This window comes from Melanerpes formicivorus, unplaced genomic scaffold, assembly GCF_026170545.1.
Source record: "Melanerpes formicivorus ecotype bairdi unplaced genomic scaffold, bMelFor1.0.p_v2 SCAF_21, whole genome shotgun sequence".
Taxonomy (NCBI): Eukaryota; Metazoa; Chordata; class Aves; order Piciformes; family Picidae; genus Melanerpes; species Melanerpes formicivorus.
The window spans coordinates 7,010,886-7,035,894 of NW_027142373.1; the positions used below are offsets into that span (position 1 = coordinate 7,010,886).

The following is a 25,009-nucleotide window of genomic DNA, read 5'->3' on the forward strand; positions in this document are numbered from 1 at the left end:
TGCCCAAAATCACTTAAAAACCCCACTTGGCAGGGAGCATCATCAAACTGCTTCATACACAGGGGAGGAGGTATTAGATTGTTTAGAATGCAACAACACACCTGCTGGAACACCCAGCCTGCATGCACGTGGGGGCACTAAGTGACAAGGCTGCTACCACATTTACACAGGTGTAGCCACGAACCAGCCCCAGCAGTGTAAAATAAAATCCTCAGTGCAGACTGGGAGGGTTTCACAGAATCACAGGGGCTGGAAGGGACCTTGAAAGATCATCCAGTCCAACCCCGCTGTCAGAGCGGAATCACCTACACCAGATTACACAGGAACCCATCCAGGTGACTTTTGAGTATCTCCAGAGAGGGAGACTCCACAAGCTCCCTGGGCAGCCTGTTCCACTCCTCTGTGACCCTGTTCCAGTCCTCTGTCACCCTTACAGTGAAACAATTTTTCCTCGTATTTACGTGAAGCTTCCTGTGCCTCAGCTTCCACCCACTGCCTCTTGTCCTGCCATTGGGCACCACAGAGAAGAGCCTGGCTTTGAGGGGACTCCACAGGGCACTCACCTCTGTGAAGACTGTTTGGTACCCAGACCCAGCGTGGACGTGAGCCCGGAGGAAGTCTGCAAAGGATGTGTGCTGCTGCTGCTTGAAGTACACCTGGGCCAGAGCACCTGCCAGGAAGGCACCCGGCGAGTTGCAGTGGCGGATCACAGCGTCTGGGGTGGCACAGTTCAGCAGTGCCAGCTGGGCTTCTCTCTTCACACTGGACACCAGTTCGCTCGGAGGACACACTGCTTTCAGCCTTTCTGTTGTCTGCAGGACCACCGAGGCGCACGTGTCGGAGTGGTACCCCACGAAGACATCCGAAGGGCTGTACTGCTGCTTGCTTATGAAGTGCTCTTCTGCATTGGCTGCGGTGAACTCCTGGACCCACTTCTTCAGCTCTTTCACAGTTTCTCTTTGCCCCTTATCCAGCACAGTGCTGACATCCAGGTAGTGCTTTTCCAGCCTGTTGATGAGTGGGATGGGGAAGTGCTTATACACCACATCCTTCTCTTCAATGACTATCAAGCGGAACTTGGGGTGCACTCGGCACTTCACCCGGTGGGTGCCCAGCCCCAAATCCACATACTTCTGGCCAGCAAGGTACACATAGTACTGATTGAGGGCATCATAGAGGCTTTCATAAAGGTTTTGCAAGTTGAGGAGAACAACTATTTGGCCAGTTTCCATGCAGACCTTCACACGGTTGATGTTCCTGCAGATCTGGGTATACTCTTGGTCCTTAGGGAAACTGGAGCCAAAAATGATTTCTGGCTGCTGGCGGGCAGTAAAAAAAGCTTGCTGGAGGATCTGCAGTGCTGCATAATTCTCAGTCAACACAAGCAGGTACCTGCAATCACCATCATCACCACTGCTGTAAATGTTTTGTCGTACCAGCTCGATTCTACTCACATTGTGAGCACAGATTTCTCCTTTCTCTGGTAACTGTGAGGTGAATATTTCCAAGGCATTGACATCATCTTGGCCATCAAAGTTACGCAGAACAACTTCAGCTATGTCTTGAGGTGTGGGGTCACTTTTGGAGCTCTTGGCCAAGGCAAAAAACATCTTTATGAGACTGTAGTAGTCACGCAGTCCAAAGAATTCCCTGTCTTGGGCCTTGCAAATGTCCTCATACGCATCTGCAAAGTGGCCAAAGTAGTGTTCAACCTTCTGCAAAGCCCCTCGTGCTGAGCAACAAATCCCCTTGGCACTTTCTATGAGCTCTTTTTTGCTGGGGTCACCACGCGAGACAAAGATGCCACGGTTCATTTTAGCAGGGTCCAAAGCCCAATTGGAAATCCCGATGAAGCCAACCTTTTTGTGAGGAAGAGGCACATCATCTATGCAGCCATCTTCTAAAAGCGGATGTAAAGTCTTCAAGGGCATTTTAGGAGAGTCTTCTGCCAGCCCAATCTCATCCAAAACCACCACTGAGACATACTCCTCCAAGTTCTTCCCTTCCTGGAATCGAGCACAGTGCTTGAAAGTGCCTATGATTCCCTCTGGAGTGGAGAGAGGGCTGCACTGGAAGGATACGAGATGGATCTGCTTCAGCTCCTTGAACAAATCTGAAGCAGCTGCTTGACCCTGCATAGCATCACCCACAATGGTTTTTGCAAGAGATTTGGAGCTCCCAGGCTTCCCAACAAGAAAAAGAGGGATTTTCAACTCAATGCAGATGACCATCATAAAGACATTTTCCTTCAGGGCCAAGTTTCTTGCTATGGTATCTCGGAGGTACACACCATTCAGGAACACATCCTGCATCAGAGAGATTTCATCCAAAATCTTTTTCTGGGTATCATAAGGCTTTGGAAGGACCTGGCTGATAGCTCTCCTATATTCCTCCTTTTTCTCCAAGGATGCGTGATAGCAGACCCCAACTGCCAGCACTAAAGACCAGGTAACCTTATCTCTCTCAACAGTGCTCTTTGGAGCTCTCTTCTCAAGGTACTTCCTCAGCTCCCTCAGCAGGAGGTCACTGCGCTTGTGGAACCACTTGAAGACTTCCATGCAGCGTTCCACATCCCGCAGGCTGACGAAACTGCACTCATCCTCCCTCTGCCTCATATACTGCTGGGAAGCAAAAAGCACTTCTGTGACTACCTCTGCTTCACACTGATTCATGGGGACATCCTCAGTGACCCTCTGGACAATCTGCTGGATGTATGTTTTTTCAGTCAAGTTGTTGAGCTGCCCAAAATCCCACACTAAGGGGATGATGCTGGGTGGCAGCGCATGGACACGGTACACAAGCTGCCTCAGGGGAATGGATCCAAGCTTATCCTTTGTCTCATCTGCTTTCACACGGTAGCCCAGTCCAGCTAATTCCAGGCGCTGAATCATCTTTGGTGTGTGCTTACGGTAGGGGTTGCAGGCTGCTATGATCTGCAAGCCAGAGTGAGAGGCCAAACGCTTTCCCTGCACTGTGCGGTCACACAGAGCTTCCTTGATGCTGCTTATAGCCTCTGTGGTGTTGGCTTCATCAAAGAAGAGGATCGTGTCCAGCCCATGCTTCTTTTTGTTGGCTTTAGCGAGGGCTTCTGCTTCTCTGATCTTGGCATAAATCATCTCTGCTGTAGTACCTCCGTGAACTTTCACGAGTTTCATGTTCTCCGCCTCTGTGCAGCTCCTGCGCAACTGGCAGAGGAACTTCACCAGCCTCGTTTTCCCACAGCCTGTTTCCCCCATGATAACAACTGGGATGTTGCACCTGAACCGCATCTCGATGGCCAGGATCTTCAGCACGTTGTCTGTCGTCAGCTCGTAGGTCTCGTCAGGGTCTACCACCCAGGGGATGCCCAACACCATGCAAAGCCTCTCCAGCTTCTCGTGCCGAGGCAACTGATCAAAGGGGATGTTGAAGGGAACCCTTTGGAGCAACAAGCCTCTGTACAGCTCTGTGGTCATGATGTTCCTCTTGATGATGCTGCCATTCAGAGGATTAACAGCATTGACACCGTGGTGGTGATCAGGCTGGAAGTGGAACCCAATGAAGGTCATGGACACACGATCTTCATTGAAAAACAAGTAAGGGTGAGGCTCGGACTCCCACTTCTTCCGAACGCGGAAAGGGAGAAGATCTTCCTCTGGAACGTTCTCCAGGTTGGAGGGCTGCCTGCCTGAACTCTGATCCGAGATGTTGAGGGAGGGCGTCGCAAAATCCCTCGCCATTAAAATCATGAAAGTGACAACAAAGTTCTTGAAACCTTGCAAAGTGTCCTCCACGAAGTCAGGGTTGCAAAAGACAGAAGCTTCACAGTCTCTCAGCTGAACGTTGAGAAACCAGGCAAAGTTCCGGAGCTCTGACCAGGAGGGGTCTGTGATGCCACAGTGCAGGAGGAACAGCTGCAGGCATTCTGCTGGGCTCCCTTCCACAGAGTGTGCTTCATACCAGAACGTGTCCAGATTGAGCCCCTGGTCAAATCTTTTCAGATACTGGAAAGGTCTCTGGAAAGCCTCACTGCAAAACTCCTCCTCATCCATTCCTGGGTCTGAAGCATCCCCAGGGCAGTTCCCAAGTGTATGCATTTCCAGTACTTCCTTGGGAGACTTGCACGTTACTTTAGGGAAAACATCAATAAAATTGTACTTCTGCCTTGCTGACTTCTGCAAGAAAAGAGAAGAACATGCCATCTCAAAGCTGTAGCACGCATCTTCAGGTTGCTCAATCTGTTCCTAGCAGTGTTCTTGTCTGAAATCACAGCCCTAATTGAGTACCAGCAGCTAGCCTATGTAACCATGATACTTTCACCCCTGCGCATCACTTCCTGCTTTAAGTGCACCACAATTAATTCTATCTCATCCTGCAGCCTCCTTCCTGTAACCTTAGTCCTTTGTTACCTCCAGCCCTTTCCCAGGGCTACCTCAAAGAAAACTTTAACAGATGCACAGACTACATAAGGTTGGAAGGGACCCTCGAAAGTCATTTTGTCCAACCCCCCTGCAGTCAAGCAGGGACACCTCCAACTAGATCAGACTGCCCAGGGACACATCGAGTCTGATCTTGAATGTCTCCAGGGACAGGGCCTCAACCACATCCCTGGGCAACCTGTGCCAGTATTTTACCTCCCTCATTGAAAAGAGCTTCCTCCTGCTGTCCAACCTAAATCTAGCCTGCTCCAGTTTCAAACCATTGCCCCTCATCGTATCACCACAAGCCCTTCTAAACAGTCCTTCCCTGCCTTCCTATAGGTCCTCTGAAAGGTACTCTAAGGTCTCCCTGCAGCCTTCTCTTCTAGTGGCTGAACAGCCCCAATTCTCTCAGCCTGTATTCATAGAAGAAGTGTTCCAGCCCTCTGATCATTTTTGTGGCCCTCCTCTGGATCTGCCCTTGTATTGGGGGCCCCAGAGCTGGACACAGTACTCCAAGTGAGGTCTCACCAGAGCAAAGTGGCAGAATCACCTCTCTCAATCTGCTGGCCATGCTTCTTTTGATGCAGCTCAGGATGCCATTGGCCACCTGGGCTGCAAGTGCACACTGTTGGCTCATGTCCAGCTTCACCAGCAACCCCAGGTTGCAGGGCTGCTCTCAAACCCAAGAAACTGTTGTCATTTATCCCTGTCAGTTCTACACTCTGTTCTTATAGCTGCATATAGATACCCTACTACTTTCAAACATCCAAAGTCACATAAGGAAGATTAGATTTTTGCTTGTGGGTTTTTTGTTTTGTTTGTTTTTTTCAATCATTAGTGGCCAGTGAGGCTTGGAGTAACAAGCCAAGAAAACTACCAACCCAAGAAAACTGACAGGTATGAATTGCCATCTAGTTTTAATATCACACCAGGGACATGCAACACACAGCACCCCCCGAGAAGAAACAGAGAAGCCCTACAGTGTGTTCACAGTTGAGAGTCTCTACAGCTCACGTGCAGCTGCATACAAACACACATGCAAAATGCCTGAGCAATTTGAAGCCATCAGGTATTGCTGTGCACATACATGTCTTGTTGCTTGCTTTGGCACTGCTGACACCTCCAGGATTTCGATGATATACAAATGACATTTCTGTCGCCGCCACATATTGCCATTAGCGTCTGTCAGACACTGCAAAACCAACAGCTTGAACAGAAACTCTGGGATTCCAGTTTGTACCTAGCACAAGACAAGACAGAAAGGCATTTTCTTTGTAGGCACTCATCATAATTTTGCAGAATCATGGGAGAATTGAGGGTGGAAAGAATTTCTGGAGGTCCTCTCATCCAGCCCCACCTTGCTCCAAGCAAGCTCAGCTACAGCAGGTTGCCCAAGACCATGTCCAGTCAAGGTTTTTAATATCTCCAAGACTGAGACTCTACAGCTTCTCTAGGCAATCTGTTATAGAGTTCAAACACTTTGATGGTAAGAAGTTCTTTGTGTTACTTACCCCATAATGGGAAAACACATCCTAGAGAAATGGCTCACCAAGAAATACAAAGTTTTCAAGAAGCAACCTCTGCAAAGATCCAGACAGCGCTTCTAGGACGAGGCAGCTGTGGGAAGGATGTACTTACTGAAGAGGTGATGTCAAAATGAAATATCATGGGTGCTGTCTGGTATTTTTTCTTCATAAAAGGCAGGAGAGATTTTAGCACTTTATCTTCATCCACTTCTGGTTCAATGAGTCTAATGGTTTTCAGAAGCTTTGTACTATCAGGGTGCTGCTCCTGCAGTCTCTCGTGTAGCCTCTTCACGTACAGAGACTTCCCTGTTACCATAAAAACCACCAAGAGAATTCAAAGTCATCAATACAGAATATATCCTATCAAGGTCATCACAGAAAGAAGTCAAATGCTTGTTTTCTGAAATCTCAGAACCTTCCTTGATAGGCCTTCCAGAAGAATGCCAAGAAAGGCATTCCTGCTGGTTAGAGCAGCTGCAGCCTGGAACCAAACCCATAGCTGTTGCTGGCTACTAAAGGCTTTCACTATCCACATGGTTTGTTTTGCTTAGGCTGCCTGAGAGAGGCTTTACTTTTGATTAGGACCTGAATCTGTTCTATCATGTGGTTGCTTCCGAAGTCAAAACATAGGAGGGGAAAAAGTAAAAACAGAAAAAAAGTTGTGTCAAAGACAAAAGCACTCTCTGTTTTCCTGTCTTGTCCTGTAAAAACTGATTTTGCCAGCCTTCAGGCAAAGCCAATGACTTGGGTTTGCTCTTTGCAGCTGGCTCCAGTCTGCATTTGCGGTTCCCCAGATTAACACAGCACATGGCAAGACTGCTCCATGTTTACTGGCTACATCCCATCACACCCTTTATGCTCTGTGTAATATAGGAGCTGGGTCTTTAGTCTGTCTTTTTGACTAGATGCTTATGACTTGGACTCCAAATCTGGCAAGGTAAACTACAGAATCACAGAATAGTAGGGATTGGAAGAGACCATGTAGTTCAAGCCCCCTGCTTAAAGCAGGTTCACCTAGATGAGGCCGCACAGGAATGCATCCAGGCAGGTTTTTGAGTCACCAGAGGAGTAGACTCCACAACAACTCTGGGCAGCCTGTTCCAGTGCTCCACCACCTTCAGAGTGAAGAAGCTTTTATTTATGTTTTAGTGAAACCCCCCTCTTGAGTTCCAACATTTTTCATGCAGCATCTTACCCACACCAGCTCTTTTGGAGGACACAATCCCCACACACATGTTGTCCTTGAACACAGAGGCAGCTGAGCTTGAAGGCTGAGTGACTCTGTAGTGGTGCTGAAGGTACTGTTGGATTTCAGCTAGTGGCCTCTGGGGTACCATGTGCACTTTGTACTGGCTGAAGGCAGAGGGGATGTAGCTGTGCTCCCTCTCGCAGTTGCAGAGGACGACAAGGCGATAGCTGCTGCTGTAGTGCCGCAGGTGCTGGAACAGCTCCTCTGCTTTGCGGCTGACGTCGTAGCTCAGCTCATCTGCATACAGCATGGTGTAAATTTTCTCTCCTCTGTTGCAGGGAATGAGGCACCTCCTGAGGAAGAGCCCCACCTGCTCAGCAGTGGTCTGAGGAGTGCACAGGAGAACTTCGTCGTAAGTCGGAAGGGGCTCGTTGGGGCTGTTCATGTAAATGGCCAGAGCAGAGGTGAGCAGCTCTGAGCGAGGGCAGGTGATGAGGTTGGGCTGCCCAACGCACAGGAAGTCCTGGGGGAAGTCTCTTGTGACATGTTGCCTCTCCCAGCTGGCCAGGTTCTCCAGCTGCTCACCAAGCCTATCGATGTCCAAGCAGTTGGGAAGGAAGTGGCCCATGTTGTGCATGTAGCACTCCCAGATGTACTCCAGCTGTGCAGTTAGGTCCTTCTCTTTATTCAGCATCACTTCAAAGTCAGAAATAGCCTCCCTTGAGCCAGGAGGCCTTTCATTGCTGGAGGCTCTAAGGACGTCCTGCTTGGTGCAGTGGATTTTTAGGAATGAGAGCATCATCAGGGCCCCCTGGCTGGGCTTCTCCTGCCCCAGTTCCACGCACAAATAGACCAACTGCTCGGCAGTGTAGTAGTTCAGGTAGAAGTGCTGGAATCGTTTCTCAGACATGAAGTTTTCCCATTTCTCCAGGAAATTCTCCATTGTCTTGCAGAGCCCTGGGAGCACAGCTGCTGTATCTCCTTGCCCTTGCAGCACTGGGATCAGTCCCAGAGAGAAGTCTATATAAACACAAGATTCTGTCTTGGGTGAGCAGTAGATGTGGGCAAGCCAGGAGCGGAAGAGCATGTTTCCAGCTGAATAAAGGTCTATAAAGGCCTGAGCAAGTCTTTGGACAACATTGAAAAAAATCTGTGTGGGGATAGAGGAAGGAAAAAAACTATGCTGATTTACCAAGACAAGTCATGGAACCACAGGAAAGACTTTCCATCAAAATAAAGGCTTTGGTCCTAAGCCAAGTGTGTCAGGCCTTGCAGAAGCAGTCTTGTGGCTTTTTAACAGCAGCACCCCCCCAGATGGAATCCCCAGCTTGCTACAAAAGAGCAGGAGCCCTTCTGGCCAGGAGCACCTCTACTGCAGCCAAAGGATAAGGCTATCATTCCTCATGTCCAGACTTCAGCTTAGTTCCCCCCTAACGAGGAACCAAAGAGGCAGGAACACCTATCTGCCTGCTATCATTTGTCTCCAGCAGCTCAGCTGTCAACCAGTCTTAAAAGCTGACAGGCAAGGCAAAATCCAACCCCAGCCTCAACATCAGTAACCCACAGGCTTTGAAAACTAACCTCAGAGAACTTCTCCACCTCCAGGCTTTGCTCTCCCTTTGCTGACATGAGCATCAGCTTGTTCTGCAGTTCACGGAGGTCTGCCAGGGAGTATTTCCATGATGCCTCATCTGCAGAGTTCCCTGGCAGGGTGAAGTGCAGGACATTGTCCAAAGAGACCTGCCAAAGAACGAGGCATCAGCACTGATGTGTACCGAGATTCTGCTCCCGAGGCAGGGCTGTGCCCAGCAAGAGGAGCACTTAGGAACCAGCAGCTCCAAAACCAAACTCTTCAGGGGGGAAGAACAGCCACAGCTCATTTCTAACAGTCACTGACACACCAGCAGTGTTGTCTGCAGAAGGGGGTGGGAACGCCAAGCAGCCTCACCTTCTGGCCATCAGTAGGTGCTTTGAGAACATAAATTCCTCTGCTGTTGATGGCAGCTGCCAGTGACAGTGAGGACAGCTCCACAGAGCCATGGCTCTCTTTCACCGTTTTCAGCCACTCCAGGTGCTGAGCTGAAGCACGCTGCGGGAAGAAGACATGGCACGTGAGTAAGGAATCACTCTGACCTGGCACTTCTTTCCAGGATTACACCTGTGCTCAGGACAAACAGCTTGGGCTGCCATAAGACTGTCAGGGGCGGGAACGCTGTAGCCTGACCGTTCTGGACAGCTGTTCTTTACCACCACCATGTGAGGCTGGACAAACAGCCCAGAGTGCTTCAATGCCTCTTGCTATAGACTCATGCTTTGCTGCAAAGAACAAGACAGCTCCCAGCCATCTGCCTTCCCTCTCTTGCATTCAAACTCTTGCAAGAATGAAGCTACACCACAGCACACTTGAAAACCTCAGCAGTGCTGTGGTGGTTCAGATCTGGCCTAGGGACCAGCCAAACCCAATACATGTGCTCTGAAGAAATCCATGCTATACCAGTTACAGCTGAATTTTTGTGCCACAGAAACATGGTATTTTTATTTCCAGCAACAAGAGCTATTGTGATGTCCCCACACAAGTGCAGTTTGTCCTGTGCAGCCAATCTTCCAGGCACTCTTGGAAGTAGGAGCCCAAAGGATGCAGAGAGGTCCTGCTCCAGCAGAACTCACCAGTTTCTCAGGAAGACTCTCATCGCTGTCCAGAGCTCGCCACAACTTCTTCAAGCAGCACATGAAGTCCTCAAACCCTGAGTCTTTCTTCAGGTCATAGAGCAGGGAAGAGTAGCCATGCACAGCATCGTGGAAACAAGCCACACGGCCCACATCCATATCATTCTCCCCAGCAGAGATGGATGCCAAGTCTACAAATACCTTCAGCTCATTCATATCTGGAGTGAGATGAACAAACACCAAATGAGGCAACTTCAATGCAATTCCACATCACCACCTTTTACAGCAAACACTGAAAAGAACACCTCTGAACAGCACCTCCTGGGTAACTCCCCTCCACTCACCCTGCCTGCAACTTCACTCAGCCTGAACAACATCCTTGGCCCTGACTTTTCCCTGCACTACCAGCACCAGCAGATTCACACAGCAGCAGCTATTGCAACTCTTCACACCAAGGCCAGCTGTCATGCAGAGTAGCAGCTGGGTGATCTTACAACAGCATGAGCATATTTAAAGGGACTGCTGCATGGCATCCCCCCAACACTGAAAACCCCCAAGAGATGCCTGTAACTATCAGTACAAGAAGCTGTGAAGGCATAAAGCTGATGGGTCAGGGATACAGCATTCCTTCTGCCCCTACACAGGCTGGGGGCCTCTAGCACTACCTGTCTAATTCCTGGGTGAGCAGCACACACCTTTCAGTGCTTGCCTGACCCAGCAGACAAACTCCTTCTGTTGAGCCAGCTCCTTCAGACAGCCACGACGCTTCACATTGATCCCCTGCAGCAGGCTCTTGGCATTCATAAGCTCAGAGCTGATGGAATCCAGCTTTTGTGTCTTGTATGCTTTATGATTTTCTACCTACAAAGCAAGCAGAGGAACATCACCTTCTCTTATGAGAGATTACACAAAAGCACTTTGTTCAAACACTTATTTTTTAATCTCAAGTAAGTATTTTTGGACAGGAAATGCTTCTTGACAGACTGGGATAGGCTTGCAGGAAGGTCTACCCAAGCTTTGCTAACCACTCTGACAGTTACAGAGCTGAAGAAGTGGATACTCACTATGTCCAACAAGTTTTCCAGAAGACTGAAGTCACCAGAGAGGTTCAAATTCTCCTTGACATTGGCAATAATCTTGGCAGCTTCAAAAGCTAAATGCATTTCATGGTACTGTTGGATCTGCTGAAACCTCTGATCCACCCAGGCTCTGTCTGTTCCAGGTCTAAGCTTACAGATGTTGTTTAGTTCAGTTTTGAGATCTTCAGGCTGATCTCTGAACTCCTGGAAAATTGTATCAACTGCAGAAAATGTGAGACCTCCAGATCTGAGAAGTTCATACAGCTGCTCATATCTCTCAAAACAAGGAGAGATTAGACTGGTGGAAATATTATCAAGATTCAGTGCAGGAAAAATGAAGTCCTCCTCCTCCTCCTCCTCTTCAGAACTTCCATATTCCTCTATCGAACCTCCAGCCTCCTCTACTGAAATTTCATACTCCTCTGCTGCCTTCTGTGCAGCTTCCTTCCAGAACTGCTGGAAGATCAAGCTATCCTTAAAACAATGTATTTTCTGGGCAAATTCTTTCAGCTCTGGGCTCAGGCTGTAGTAGGTCTCTGGAGGGCTCTTTTTCACATTCACAACTGTATTTAATCCTTTTGAGTGAAAATCTTCCTTGTCTTGAAAAGCCACTTCACCTACATCAACTTTAAGAGAGAGAGAGACAGGTCAGAGATAGCTCAGACATCTAGCCTGTGTGCATCTTCTTCTAATCCTGAGTCACAGAATACTATTGGGCATGTGGACCCCTCCAAACATCATCTATGTGTAAGCCCTCAAATGTGAGCTCTCCAACACTCTGGGTTTACATCCTCCACCCCTCCTCCTCCTTGTTGTGGTTTAGAATAAAACCTGTTTACAAAGCCCAGTCATTTTCAAAGAGAATTATGTTTTCTGAAGTCACCAGTTTCAGACTGCTCCCCCAGAACACTACCTTTCAGATACTCCTGCACCTTCCTGCACATGCTCAGGAAGGTTCCTATTGCTTTTTTCTCTTCTCTGAGAAGTGCTACTTCTTTTCGCCTCCTCTGCAGCAATATTTTCAGTTGTCCCCGGAGTAGTGCTTTGTCTTCACCTGGCAGGTGCTGGTGCTCTGAAAGAAAGCTCATCTGTAGTCACAAAGCAGGTATGTTCCACCCCCTGCACCCATAACTCAGGCTTGCATTTGCAGAGTCACAAACACCACAGTGAAATGCAGGCAGCACAAACTGGAGCTCCATAGAAAGGACAAAGGCAGCACTGCTGGTGGCAGAAGCACCTCATTAACCTGCTTCAGCCATCAGTAATTGCTAACAGAGCAGGCCACCCATCACTAATCAATGATGCTGTAAGTCAGCAAAGCCACCTTTGAAGGGTGCTCTTACTTATCTCCCAGATATTGATGAACTGTTCCTCATGCTGGAAAACCTCTTCCAAGTGTTTCACAAGGATGCTGCCGTTCCAGATGTCATTGCTGACAGACTCAAACACAGAGTCTGCTGTGGCCATGATCCTCTTTGCTTCACAAGTAAGCTCTTCTAGGAGCTTTGTGTTTGTTCCTGTTTCAGAAACAAAGCATGTAAAACCTACATCAGCCCTGCTTCACAAAACCTAGACAGAAACAAGAACTATTCCATGTCACGATACAGTCCTTCCATTTCCCATTCAAATCCCTACCCAAAAGCCTGGGAACTCACCACACCACCCTCTAACCCCTCAGGATTTTCTGAGCAAAACCAGCCAGGATCTTAAGAGAGCAACTCAGGCATCTTCCCCTCCCCAAACCCCAGCATTTTGATCCATTCACATGACAAACACTTCTGCATTTCTGTGCAGCAGCAACTTAGTAGAGCTTCTCAGAGAAAGAAGTTATGCTCTCCAAATCCACTGCCCCTGCAGGTTCAAGCAGCCCAATCCAAGTGCTGCAGTGGATTAGCACAAGAGGAATACTACTTCTCTCTTCCTCAGCCTTTCCTCTCCAAAACCAGGCTGAACACTTGGAGGGGGGAACAAAACAAAAGCAGGAGACTGCTTATAGATCTGTTTGCTTCTCTGAGAAGCAGAAGTGGTGAGACAGGGAGCAGCTTTTCACTGGCTCTTACAAATGTAACTAAGAGACATACTGTTAATGGTGAAGATACGTTTGATGTCCGGCCAGGAAAGCACGTGGTGCAAAATCTCCTCAAAATCATCCTTAGACTGCTCACTCTTGACTGGCCACAAGCTCACAATAATACTCGATACAAGCTGGCTGAATTTGTCCAGGTTGTAGGGAGAAATCTTCTCCAGGAGATTGCTCTGAGTCTGTACAAGGCATACAAGAGAGAAGGGAGGAATGGATCTGTGCTCTGGGCAACATGCTGTATGTGTGTGTCTCTCAGGATCAGGCACTGATGTCAGCAGGGCACACCTCCAGTGCTGAATCACACAGAATCATAGAACATCAGGGGCTGGAAGGGACCTCCAGAGATCATCTAGTCCAAACCCCCTGCCAAAGGAGAATCACCTAGGGCAGGCTGCACAGGAACACGTCCATGTGGGTTTGAAAAGAGACTCCAAAACCTCTCTGGGCAGCCTGTTCCAGTGGCCTGTCATGCTCACAGTAAAGAAGTCTCTCCTCATGATGAGGTAGGTCCTCCTGGGTTCCAGCTTGGACTTGTTATTCCTTGTCCTATCACTGGGCACCACCAAAAGAGCCTAACAGCTGCATCTTGACATCCACCCCTCAGGTATTTATAGACATTCATAAGATCCCCTCTCAGCCTTCTCTTCTCAGGACCAAGAAGCCTCAGGTCTCTCAGTCTCACTTCATGGGAGAGATGTTCAAGTCTCCCAATCATCCTTGTAGCTCTCCATTGGGAGTCTCTCCAGCAGATCCCTGCCTCTTGAATTGGGGAGCTCAAAACTGGACACAGTATTCCAGGTATGGTCTCACTGGGGCAGAGTACAGGGGGAGGAGAACCTCCCTAGACCTGCTGCAGAGACTTCTTAATGCACTCCCAGGAGACATTCCAAAAAAAGCTGTATGAAATGACTGCCTCCAGAAGCCAGGATGGCAAAAGTATTGCAAGGATTTTTCACAGGATCAAAGAGTGGCTTGGGTTGGAAGGGACCTCTAAAGGTCACCATGGATCCTTTGTAAGGGAACCCTCATTTCCTGATTTGTCAGTAGTTTTTTTCCATTGGTTTAGCCACCAACCAACCAACACACAGCAACTCAAGCAGTCAGAGACTGAATGTGCAACTCTCTTCCACCACAATGCCCATCCCTGCACTATGACACAGGATTTCTGTGCAACAAGAAATTTGGCTTTTCCTACCTTGAGGGGAAATACAATACCTGGCAAGCTGCAGTTACAGCCTGTGTGGCACAATCACAGAAACACCAAACAATGGAAGAGTTAAGCTGCTCAGATGTGGTGTGCAGACTGCAGTAGACTAAGACTTGATTAACTGGAGACTCCTATGGAGCAAAAAGGGAGATTTCTTATCAACTTAGTTTCCACAGTGTTTCTTCTGGACAGCATGAAGGAGTGCTGCTATTAAGACGTTAAAAGCAATTAAGTGGAGCCAAAAAGCTCCTAGTGGAGCCAAGCATCAGCTCACTTATCAGGGCCCAGAAGAGAAATGAGACAAAAAATAAATGCTTGGACAACGTTTTAGATTGCTTCCACCTAAAATGTGTGATTCTTTCATATGCATCTCTCCAAGCCAAGCTTCCACCAGGAAATATGTATCTCCTCATTACACCATCACAATCAATGGCTTAAAGAATTCTGCAACTGACTTAGGAGATGAGGAGAGATATCAGAAGGAGCCTACACATCTGGGTGTGCATTGGGAGCCTGAATGACCCAGTTCCCATACAAAGAATGAAAAGACACAAGCACCAATTTTGTTTCTTTAAGTCCTTCAGTGTTTACACCCAGTGCTTCTCAAAACTGTAGGGGTGGCAATTGCTTGAAATGGGCAATTTCCTTGAAAGCAGGATATCAGTCACTGCTAGAAGGGGGCCAGCACTGTGGCCAGTCTAGCAGGCCTCTGACACCAAAGACATTTTCATGTCCAATTTTTGAGCCTCCAGAACACAGTTACTAAAACAGAAATGGCAATTTATATGATCAAAGCCCTAGTGTTTTCATCTGCCCATTCAGGCTCTAGAAGCTACTCTCTAAGCACAGCAGAAGACTGTCTGTCCACCAGCACAGTGACTGCCTGCAGTCCCCAACTACCTGCTCAATTCTTCTCTTCAAATCTCCACATAAAGTCTCCCTCCACTTTGCAGTGAACTGTTCATCTGGAAAGCTGATCTCCAGAAATCCATGCCAGGCCTGCAGGTGAGAAGCAAACAAACCCAAAGCACTAAGTGCTGAGATTTAACATATAAATAAGGAAACCAAAGGAACTGCTGATGAGGGGCACCACAGTCCTCAAACAGACTGCAGTCCTTTCAGATTCATAGACCTTCCAACCCAAACCATAGAGATCATCCAGTCCCAACTCCCCTGCCTTATGCAGGGACACCTTCCACTAGACCAGGTTGCTCAAGGCCTCATCCAACCTGACATTAAACACCTCTAGGAATGTTTGCATCCAGAAGAAAAAGAGCACTCCCAGAGCAGCAAAAGGCAGCTTTTAAACCCAAACAGCATCAAAATATCCCAGTTGCTAAAGGAGACACTTGGATGAACCACTTCCACCTTGGTGGTGGAAACAGTCCCAGAGGAGAGCTGAGTGAGACAGGCTGTAGAGAGTTGCCCTGCGCTCTGCCTCTTGAAGGACTGAAGGACAGCCCATAGGACATACAGGGTGAGCAAGACCATAGCTCCAGATATGAGGTGCAGGACCTAATCCCAGAAATGCCTCTTGGATCAGCAGATAAAAAGGAGGAAGGGAGCTGAGCAGCAGCAGTGACAGCCCTTTGCCTTGCAGCCAACAGTGCCTAAAACAACTTAGCTTCTCAGCTTGTAGTCTGGTACTGCTTGTCCCCAGCTCCTCACCTAGCCACAGCAGCTACACATCAAAGAGCTATTAGACTCAAGACTAGCTAGTTAAGCTACAAACTTCTTTTTATTCATATTATTAGAAAATTACAAACCTTAAGTTCCCAAGAAAAAGAGAATTTCACAGGCTCCAGGCTATTTAGTAACTTCTGGCTTAAAGTATTTCTGAACCAGTTTCGAGTGTCTGTCAGAGCTCCAGCAAACACTTCTCTCCCTGGAAATTCCTGCACAGCATCTCCTGGAACCTGCCACACACAGAGGATTAATACCACAGCCAAAAAGCACCAAACCACAACAAACAAAGCCAAACAAACCGACCCACAAACAAACAAACAAACCAAAAGCCCAAAACAGTTCTATCAGGAGAGCAAGGTACAACTCTGAATAGCTCCAAAAGAGAAAGCCTGAATATATCTAAAGCACAAAATGTGGCCAGCAACAGGAGATCCACCCACCACTACTTGAATAAAGAATAGAGGGAGGCTGGGGAAATGCAATGCTCAAAAACCTCTTATTGCAGGAGTCAAGACAACATATGGTTATGAGAAGGAAAAAACAAAACCCAAAGCAAACCCAGACATAACCCCCTGGCAGCCGACCTAGGCATCTGACTTTGTTTTCAATGAGAATCAAGATCATTACAATGATTTCACAACTGTTTCAAAGTACCACAACCTTGGTTAATTTAGGGTGTGAAGAGTCCAAGACTGAGAATAGACATGACCTAAACCCAGTCTGTTGCACCTTTTTTTTTTTGGGTAAGGTTCCTAGAGATCTTGCTCATAGCAACCCAGGAGTGGCTACTTGCTACTTACTGCTGCAGGCTGGAGCTTGGCAACCTTCGAAATCATCATGGCAGTAGAAACCTGAATCGAGAACCATTGCCCCCATTTTGTGTACTTGCAGGCCCTCTGGTGTATCTTGAAGCAGTAGGTCAGGCAGGACTGCCAATAACAAGCTTCCAGAGCACTGAAGGCCAGGAATAAAAAGGGAAAAAAAAAATTCTTCCCTGCTCAGAATGTGGAAAAAAAATAAACATCCAAATCCCCCACCAAATTCAATACAGTGTGGCAACTAACCAACCCTCCCCAGGATGGGCTGAAGAAAGAGCCTGCTGACTGAGAGGGATAGAAATACAGCATTCTTTCATTCCTCTAGATTTCAATGCACAGGTTCAAGCCACAAGCATCACCACAGCCCATGGGTCCGGTGTACATAAGAAGGATGATGTTCTCACGGAAGTGCACTTTGGTTACCTGGCCTGTTTCTCATCCAGGCTACACAGCACTGTCTTTAGAAGGCTCTCTATGACCTAAGAATGAAAAAGACAGAACACTTAAACTGTGAAAAGACCTTACAGAAGGTCTTAGTTGAGATGAAGGCTCATTACAGAAGGCTCATTAGTTGAGGGGGATGCTGTGGAACAGGGAGTTCAGTGATCATCTTTGCTCTCTCCGACACCTTTACAAACATGGTCTAAAGTTGCAATCATTACGCACTGCATGTCAGAGTCAACATCCACATAAAATGTATTATTTGAGCAGACAAAACCTGCACTTCTTACAATCTAAGGGTTTAGAATTTACTATCATTAGCCACAATGTCCAGTTCCTGCTGCTCTCACATAACTACATATTGTGTTTTCACAACAGGCAAGAAAAATCTCTCAAAGCAGCAAGCAACTTGACCAGGCCCTCCAAGAGCTGTGAAGAATTCAGCAGCCATTTAAGGATCTCAGGAGTAAAACAATTGCCAGTGACTAGAGCAAATCCAGATAAGCAGACCCTTCTCTCATCAATGCCAGCAACATTTTTGGGTACAGTCCTCTTGGCAATCTCCTACTTCAGAGCAACCACTTTTGCTTTTAGCTGAGTTTGAAGTTCTTTGTGCTCTGACTTGCTACCAGTCACACTGCCTTCAGTGCAGGTCAGTTCTGCTGAAGACACTACAGCCCAGTCTCACCCTTTACCCTTTAGCTTTACCAGCTGCCAGAAGACAAACCTCGAGACTGTTCCTCAAGAAGTCAGGGCTCTCCAATCTGTAAAATAGACCTTGAAGAGTAGTTAACAAATCACTGGAGAAATCGTGGATAAATTCAGCCAGGCTCTCCAGGGGCAGCACAGACATCCAGGACTTGACCAGAAGCTTATCAAACTTCATCAAGTATTTCTTCTCTTTCATTAGTTTTAGTAGGGTGTGCCTAGAAGGAAAACAAACCAGAATCTTCCTATTTTCAAGGTACATAAGACCAAGAGCTTGTCCAGCCCACAGAGGACTCAGTCTCACTCCCATGCCTTTTTCATTTATGGCTGAAGACGACCCCAGGACCCAGTGATCAGAGAATCAGTCTTAAACTGCTGAGCAGAAGCACCCAAGGAAAATAAACTCCCAGGTCTTGCTCTGACTCTGCACAACACATACCAGGAACTGTTTTAACTCATATCAGGCAGCACCAACTGTGCCAGCTGCTCCACAGCTTGCAGAACAGTAAGGGTGTTCTTTGTGTCTGAAAGGTAACAGTGCACAGCTTTGCTACACATCCTCATCTCTGAGCAACCCCCCATGTACCACAATTGAGGGATGGGACACAGCTTAGTATCATAGTATCAGTCAGGGTTGGAAGGGACCACAAGGATCATCTAGTTCCAACCCCCCTGCCATGGGCAGGGACACCCCACACTAGATCAGGCTGGCCAGAGCCTCATCCAGCCTGGTCTTAAACACCTCCAGGGACAGGGCCTCAACCACCTCCCCGTACAACCCATTCCAGGGCTTCACCACTCTCATGGCAAAGAACTTCCTCCTCACATCCAGCCTGAATCTTCCCCACCTCCAGCTTCATTCCACTCCCCCTAGTCCTATCACTACCTGGGATCCTGAGAAGTCCCTTCCCAGCCTTCTTGTAGATACTGGAAGGCCACAATGAGGTCACCTCAGAGCCTTCTCTTCTCCAGACTGAACAGCCCCAACTCCTTCAGTCTGTCCTCATAGGAGAGGTGCTCCAGCCCTCTGATCATCCTTGTGGCCCTTCTCTGGACACCTTCCAGCACATCCATATCCCTCTTGTAATAGGGGCTCCAGAACTGGATGCAGTACTCCAGGTGGGGTCTCACCAGAGCTGAGCAGAGGGGGAGAATCACCTCCCTTGACCTGCTGGCCACACTTCTCTTGATGCAAGCAAAGTGTCAACTTTATTGTACAAAGTCTTTTCTTTATAAAGGCTAACATACTCAAAAAGCAGCTTAGGATTGGTTATTAGATATGTCCCAGCATCAGTTACAGACTCATGGGTGGCTACCAAGAGAGCATCACACTAACACCTAGACCTTATCAAGTTTAAACAAACAACCAGGGACTCTGCCACAAGATTCATGAGTTCCTACTTTTAGGTTGCAATGACCCTTTGTAATCAGCTATCTGTGTTCTTTCACCTGCACAGCTGCTTTGTGTTCCCAGGGTTTATGACCCATCAAGGCTAACACCTTCCCTTCCATCAGCCCTCTGAATTTAACCCTTCACCCATGTCTGTCTTCGCATAGCCCAAACGCCCACGACCAGCACGCTCTCTTCCTTCCTTGTTAAAAACAAGGGAGAAAAGGCAAGGTGATCCCCACCCACTACAGTGTCAAGGCACTGGATAGAACTAACAGTTCTGGAAAACTCACCTATTTTCCTTCTTCCTTATTTCAGCAAATGGAAGCCCTTCCAGCCCTGTCCAGGTGTCTTCTCCTATCAGGAGCTCGTCATGCTGAGAAGGACCAGCAAAGAAATGCAGAAGAGGAAGAACCCACACCCACTGATCTACTTGGTCATCAATGCACAAGGTGCACAGATGTTTCAGCTGAATCTCCAAACTAAAACACAAAACCAAACACACCAAACAATCAAAAATAAACCAAAAGGTGCACACAGAGTAAAACAATGGGTTTTTACAGGGCACAAGACAAGTCCTCAGTGGGGGAATAGCTACAGGGCAAGTGCCAGGAGAATGGAGACACTCTTCTCAGTGGTCCCCAGTGAGGATGTTTGGAGCCGGAAGGGACCTCAAAAGATGGAGTTCAACCCCCAGGCCACAGCAGGGTCACCTAGAGCAGGTCACACAGAAATGCATCCAGGCAGGTTTTGAACGTCTCCAGAGAAGGAGGCTCCACAATCTCTCGGGGCAGCCCACTGCAATATTGTGTCACCCTCAGAGTGAAAAAGTTGCTCCTTATGTTCACATGGAACCTCCTCTACTCCAGCTTTTACCTGCTGCCCCTTGTACTACCATTGGACAGCACTGAGCAGAGCTTGGCTCTGTCCTCCTGACACTGCCCTTTCACACCTTTGTAAACATGAATGAGGTCACCTCTCAGTCCCCTCCTCTCCAAGCTAAAGACCCCAGCTCTCTCAGTCTTCCCTCAGAAGGGAGATGTTCCACTCCATCACCTTTGTGGCTCTGCACTGGACTCTTCCAAGCAGTTCCCTGAGGTCCTTCTTGAACTAAGGAGCCCAGAACTGGACAAAATATTCCAGATGTGGCCTCACTAGAGCAGAGTAGAGGGGCAGGAGAACCTCTCTGGACCTACTCACCACACCCCTTCTAATCCACCCCAGGATGCCATTGCCCTTCTCGGCCCCAAGGGCACACTACTGGCACGTGGTGGATGATGAGTTTGCAGGCATGAATAGCAAATGGGAGAGATGGTAGAAAATGCTTCACAAAAATGGGTAATAAATAAAGAGTTTCACTCAATCTACTACTCTGGCAACAGTGACAAGTTGTAATGAGGGAAATCCTGTCTGGATAAAAGGAAAGCTTTTTTTCACATTGAGAAAAATTTGTGACTGTAAGAAGGCCCCAGAGAGGTTGTGCAATCTTCATCCTTGGAGGCTTTTAAAACTCAACTGCTGCCTGGGTGGTTAGCCCTGCTTTGAGCAGGGAGCTGGAGCAAAGACCTCCAAAAAATCCCTTCAAATCCAAATTTTTCTGATTGTTTGACACTAGAGAGCTGAGTCCCTTACCCCTTTTTTCACAGGGTGCTACACTTGCAGCCAAATCAGCCCAGTTCAGTCCCCTTGAAAGCACTCCAGTAACACACATACATACCCAGGAAGTGCTGGAAAAGCGTTTTTGATGGGCTGAAGGTCATCCTGTATGGCTTGTTCTGACTTCTCATCCAAGCACAATAAGCTGCACAGGCCAGCCAGATAATCTTTTGATACTAGGAGGCCATTTTCATAAATTACTGTGAGAATGGTGAGCCCCAGAGCCAGTTTGTTTTTCACTACTATGCCCTCCTGTGGTGCTTTTGCATCTTCTGGTGCAAGAAAAGGAAGAGCTATTTCCACCATGTAATCTAGCAGCAACTCATTCACCTAGGATGAAGAAACAAACCAACCACAGCATTAGCTCCTCAACCAATCTTATTCCTCAGAAGCCATTTTCTCCTGCCAGTTAAGAGCAGAGAAACTCAAATCCCAGGGCACCATGGTTGTACCAGGATCTAAGCACACATGGCATTGACCCCCACCAGAACATCAGGTGTAGTATCTCAGCACATGGACTGGTTCGGTGCCCCTGTCTGTAATAGTAGCTCATACCACTCAGTTACTGCTGCACCTTCCCAAGCTCAGGAAAGCTAGGGAGTGTCACAGGACCAGGGCAGATCTTGGGAAGGCAAACAAGGAGCTTAGAGTTGTACATCCAACACTGTCTTATGTCACCACTGCACGACACAAGCAGATTCCAACTTCCCAGTGGGCTCAGGCTTGTCTGAGAGTCAGCAAAGGGAGAGAGACTTCTGTCCTTACCCACAACCCCCAACAGCTACTCTGAAACCATGTTGAGAGTGTCTATAGTACTGTGGTGCTTGGTGATACCAAAATCACCCTTCTGAAAGCCAGCAGTGCCATGGAACACCTGTGGGCTCTGCTGAGCTGGGCAGGTATGCCATCTTGTGGCCTCTCCTGCATCACCAGGAGGATAGAGGCTGTAGAGGCAGAAACTTGCAGCCCTGACACTGGTCTGAAGCCTCAAAAAGACAACACAACACTCTGCCATATTTCATAATTGCACCAGGAACAAAATTCAGGACTCCCAAAGTCCTGTCTGCATCACTGCTTCAACCTGAAGGAGCTCATCTCAAAGAACAGGCAGGCACGGAGTCAGAGATGAGGGCAGATCAGTTGGTGAGAGAGTGACCATCAGCAAAACTGAAGTGCCAAGCTTAGGAAATTAACAACCAGCCACAAAACCCACTCAAGAAATCACCACATCACAGCTCTGCTGCTGCCCAGTAGGGGATATTCAGAAGGGCACCTGAATTGCAAAAGGTACGACTTCAGTTCCCAGTGGCCGGCACCCCGAAGGGATCTCCACTGGCTCAGTCACCCCTCAACTTTTTGAGTGGCAAAGCAAAATTAAGCACTTGAAGGTGCACAGCAAAACTGAAGTTCAGTGTTTAGTAAGTGACCATCTGTTTCCTAGCATGGGTTACAGGAGAACAGATCACCTGCTGTGTGCCAAAGTCAAGGCCTGTCCACAGCATTGGACGGCCATCAAACACAAGTGGATATGATGTCACGACATAGAACTGCTTCAGCTGCATGAGGAAGTTTCTCAGGTTGTTGGCATTCCAGGTTCCAAGAATGCTGAAGATCTTCTTTATCATAAAGCTGGCAGCGATTTTCTTCCCTTGCACCACCTCTTTGTTTTTATCACGGAAAAACATGTGCGACAGGTTTTTCAGTATGGAAGGCTCTGCACACACAATGTCATCGTACTGATGCCATTCTGGAAGAAGGAACACAGAGCAGAACACAGGAAATCACAACCATAGGATGTTAGGATGTGGAAGGGATCTCAAAACATTGAGTCCAATCCCCCTGCCAGAGCAGGACCACCTAGAGCAGGTCACACAGGAACTTGTCCAGGCTGGTTCTGAATGTCTCCAGAGATGGGAGACACCACAACCTCTCTGGGCAGCCTGTTCCAGGGCTCTGTCACCCTCACAGTGAAAAAGTTTTTCCTTATGTTCACATGGAACCTCCTCTGCTCCAGCTTTTACCTGTTGCCCCTTGTCCTATCATTGGACATCCCTGAGCAGAGCCTGGCTCTGTTCTCCTGACAGTGTTCCATTCCATCTTTGTGGCTCTGCACTGGACTCTTTCAAGCAGTTCCCTGAGGTCCTTCTTGAACTGGGCCCAGAACTGAACACAATATTCCAGGTGCAGCCTCACCAGTGCAGAGCAGAGGGGAAGGAGAACCTCTTTCAACCTTCTAGCCGTACCCCTTCTAATTCACCCCAGGATGCCATTGGCCTTCTTGGCCAGTTGCTGGTTCATGATCATCCTGCTGCCCACCAGGACTCCCAGGTCCTTTTCCCCAGATCAAAAACAGACATTTGCACAATGCTTCCACTTTCAGCTGTCCACAGGAAAAAAACCACTGACCCATGAAGCTTCCAGCTTCAGGCAGTACTGTTTAATAATGCTAGTCCACATGAAGTTAGAGACCACCCCATCAAAAAACCAAAACAGAACAGAAAAAACAAACCCAAAACACCACAACCCCAACAACCAAACATGGGTCATCCAGTTAGAAAAGCTCACCTCCATTGTTGAGCAAGAAGTCTTTTATGATTAAACAGCGATTCACGTAAGGCTTATTTTCTGGGTCCTTGTAAATCAATTCATACTTCCCTCTGTCACAGGACACCCAATATTTGTAAGGAATCTCTCTATTAATAATTCCTTTTGTAAGAGTTACAGTGCCTTCAATGAGGTATCCATGTTCTCCTAGATCCCTACAAAACACAGCAAAAGAGGGCAAAGGACACATCAGCTGATCTGTACACCTCCTTTTCCACACATGGCTTCATTTGGAATAGGAATGGTCACAGGATGTTAGGGGTTGGAAGGGACCTACAAAGATCATTGAGTCCAATCCCCCTGTCATAGCAGGATCATAGAATCTAGCACAGGTGGCACAGGAACACATCCTGATGGGGTCTCGAAAGTCTCCAGAGAAGGAGACACCACAACCCCGACCACCACCAGCAATGGGGATAATTCTTTCATGCTGAAAGGTTTGGAACAGTTACCACTACTATGAAAACGCTTTGCAGCAACACCCACCCTATGGGCAGGACAGAGAGACAAGAGTCTCACAGATCACAGTATCACCAAGGTTGGAAGAGACCTCGAGGATCATCGAGTCCAACCTGTCACCACAGACCTCATGACTAGACCATGGCACCAAGTGCCACATCCAATCTCCTCTTGAACACTTCCAGGGATGGTGACGCCACCACCTCCCTGGGCAGCCCATTCCAATGACTAATGACTCTCCCTGTGAAGAACTTTCTTTCCCCTGGCGCAACTTGAGACTGTGTCCCCTTGTTCTGGTGCTGGTTGCCTGGGAGAAGAGACCAACCCCTTCCTGGCTACAACCACCCTTCAGGTAGTTGTAGAGGGCAGATTACACGAGGCAGCATATTGCATCCTGTTCTCCAGAGCCAACACACTCCTGTGCTTCTCCCTGACTCAGGAGGGTACTTACTCACTGCAGCGCAGCTCACAAACATTGTCCTTCCAGTTTGCATAGGAAGGAATGCCTCCAGCCCTGATGAAGACTTTATGGGTCTCAGGGTTGAGTTTGAAGTCTTTGGACAATACTGCATGGAAATACACTGTGACTCCATCACCTCGCCCCACCGGACTGCAAGGAAGAATTAGATGGAAAACACAAGGACGTTTTTAATACTTTTTCTTTGTTTACTTTTTTAATTGGACAAATCATTCTAAACCACAAACAAGACCTGGGCCACTAGCTCACTGGACACAAGACCCAAGACCCTTGTCAGCAGTTCACTCAGACCGATGGGCCTAGTGTAAAGGCTTGTACAGAAAGGAAAAGGCAGCATGAAATGCTCAGGCCGTGTGCACCTGGGTCACTTGGTTTGTTGCTGTATATCACCCAGTCCATGACCTTGCTGAGCTCCCAGTTGAGCACTGGCTCCCTTTTCCATGAGCAGATTTAAGGCAAATCTATTTCCACGTGTCCAAGATACATGCAGACCTAACCTTAATACTTCAACCCCCTGCCTCAGTCTGGATGTCCTTTAGTACTCCTCACACCGAATCCTGGAAGCGGAGAACACTGGGGAGCAGCAGGGGTGTTCAGCCAGAGTGTCCCAGCACTGTC

The 25,009-nt window shown here is 48.0% G+C and overlaps 1 protein-coding gene across 6 annotated transcripts in view; it reads right to left on the bottom strand.

The window, feature by feature from the left end:
- RNF213 (ring finger protein 213) overlaps positions 1 to 25,009 on the bottom strand; it is a 57,783-nt gene that overhangs the window by 26,418 nt on the left and 6,356 nt on the right. For all 6 annotated transcript variants that reach the window (XM_068151266.1, XM_068151262.1, XM_068151261.1 and 3 more), the window contains 23 exons: positions 24,365 to 24,523; positions 23,416 to 23,609; positions 22,317 to 22,597; positions 20,912 to 21,180; positions 19,488 to 19,676; positions 17,824 to 18,022; positions 17,079 to 17,134; positions 16,638 to 16,791; positions 15,918 to 16,067; positions 15,052 to 15,150; positions 14,160 to 14,282; positions 12,943 to 13,123; positions 12,205 to 12,378; positions 11,775 to 11,933; positions 10,847 to 11,487; positions 10,478 to 10,643; positions 9,783 to 10,000; positions 9,064 to 9,204; positions 8,697 to 8,855; positions 7,122 to 8,265; positions 6,039 to 6,232; positions 5,488 to 5,640; positions 564 to 4,154 (listed from right to left, as the gene is read on the bottom strand). In XM_068151266.1, the coding sequence (XP_068007367.1) occupies positions 564 to 4,154; positions 5,488 to 5,640; positions 6,039 to 6,232; positions 7,122 to 8,265; positions 8,697 to 8,855; positions 9,064 to 9,204; positions 9,783 to 10,000; positions 10,478 to 10,643; positions 10,847 to 11,487; positions 11,775 to 11,933; positions 12,205 to 12,378; positions 12,943 to 13,123; positions 14,160 to 14,282; positions 15,052 to 15,150; positions 15,918 to 16,067; positions 16,638 to 16,791; positions 17,079 to 17,134; positions 17,824 to 18,022; positions 19,488 to 19,676; positions 20,912 to 21,180; positions 22,317 to 22,597; positions 23,416 to 23,609; positions 24,365 to 24,523 (8,794 nt within the window). The remainder of the gene's footprint in view (positions 1 to 563; positions 4,155 to 5,487; positions 5,641 to 6,038; positions 6,233 to 7,121; positions 8,266 to 8,696; positions 8,856 to 9,063; positions 9,205 to 9,782; positions 10,001 to 10,477; positions 10,644 to 10,846; positions 11,488 to 11,774; positions 11,934 to 12,204; positions 12,379 to 12,942; positions 13,124 to 14,159; positions 14,283 to 15,051; positions 15,151 to 15,917; positions 16,068 to 16,637; positions 16,792 to 17,078; positions 17,135 to 17,823; positions 18,023 to 19,487; positions 19,677 to 20,911; positions 21,181 to 22,316; positions 22,598 to 23,415; positions 23,610 to 24,364; positions 24,524 to 25,009) is intronic.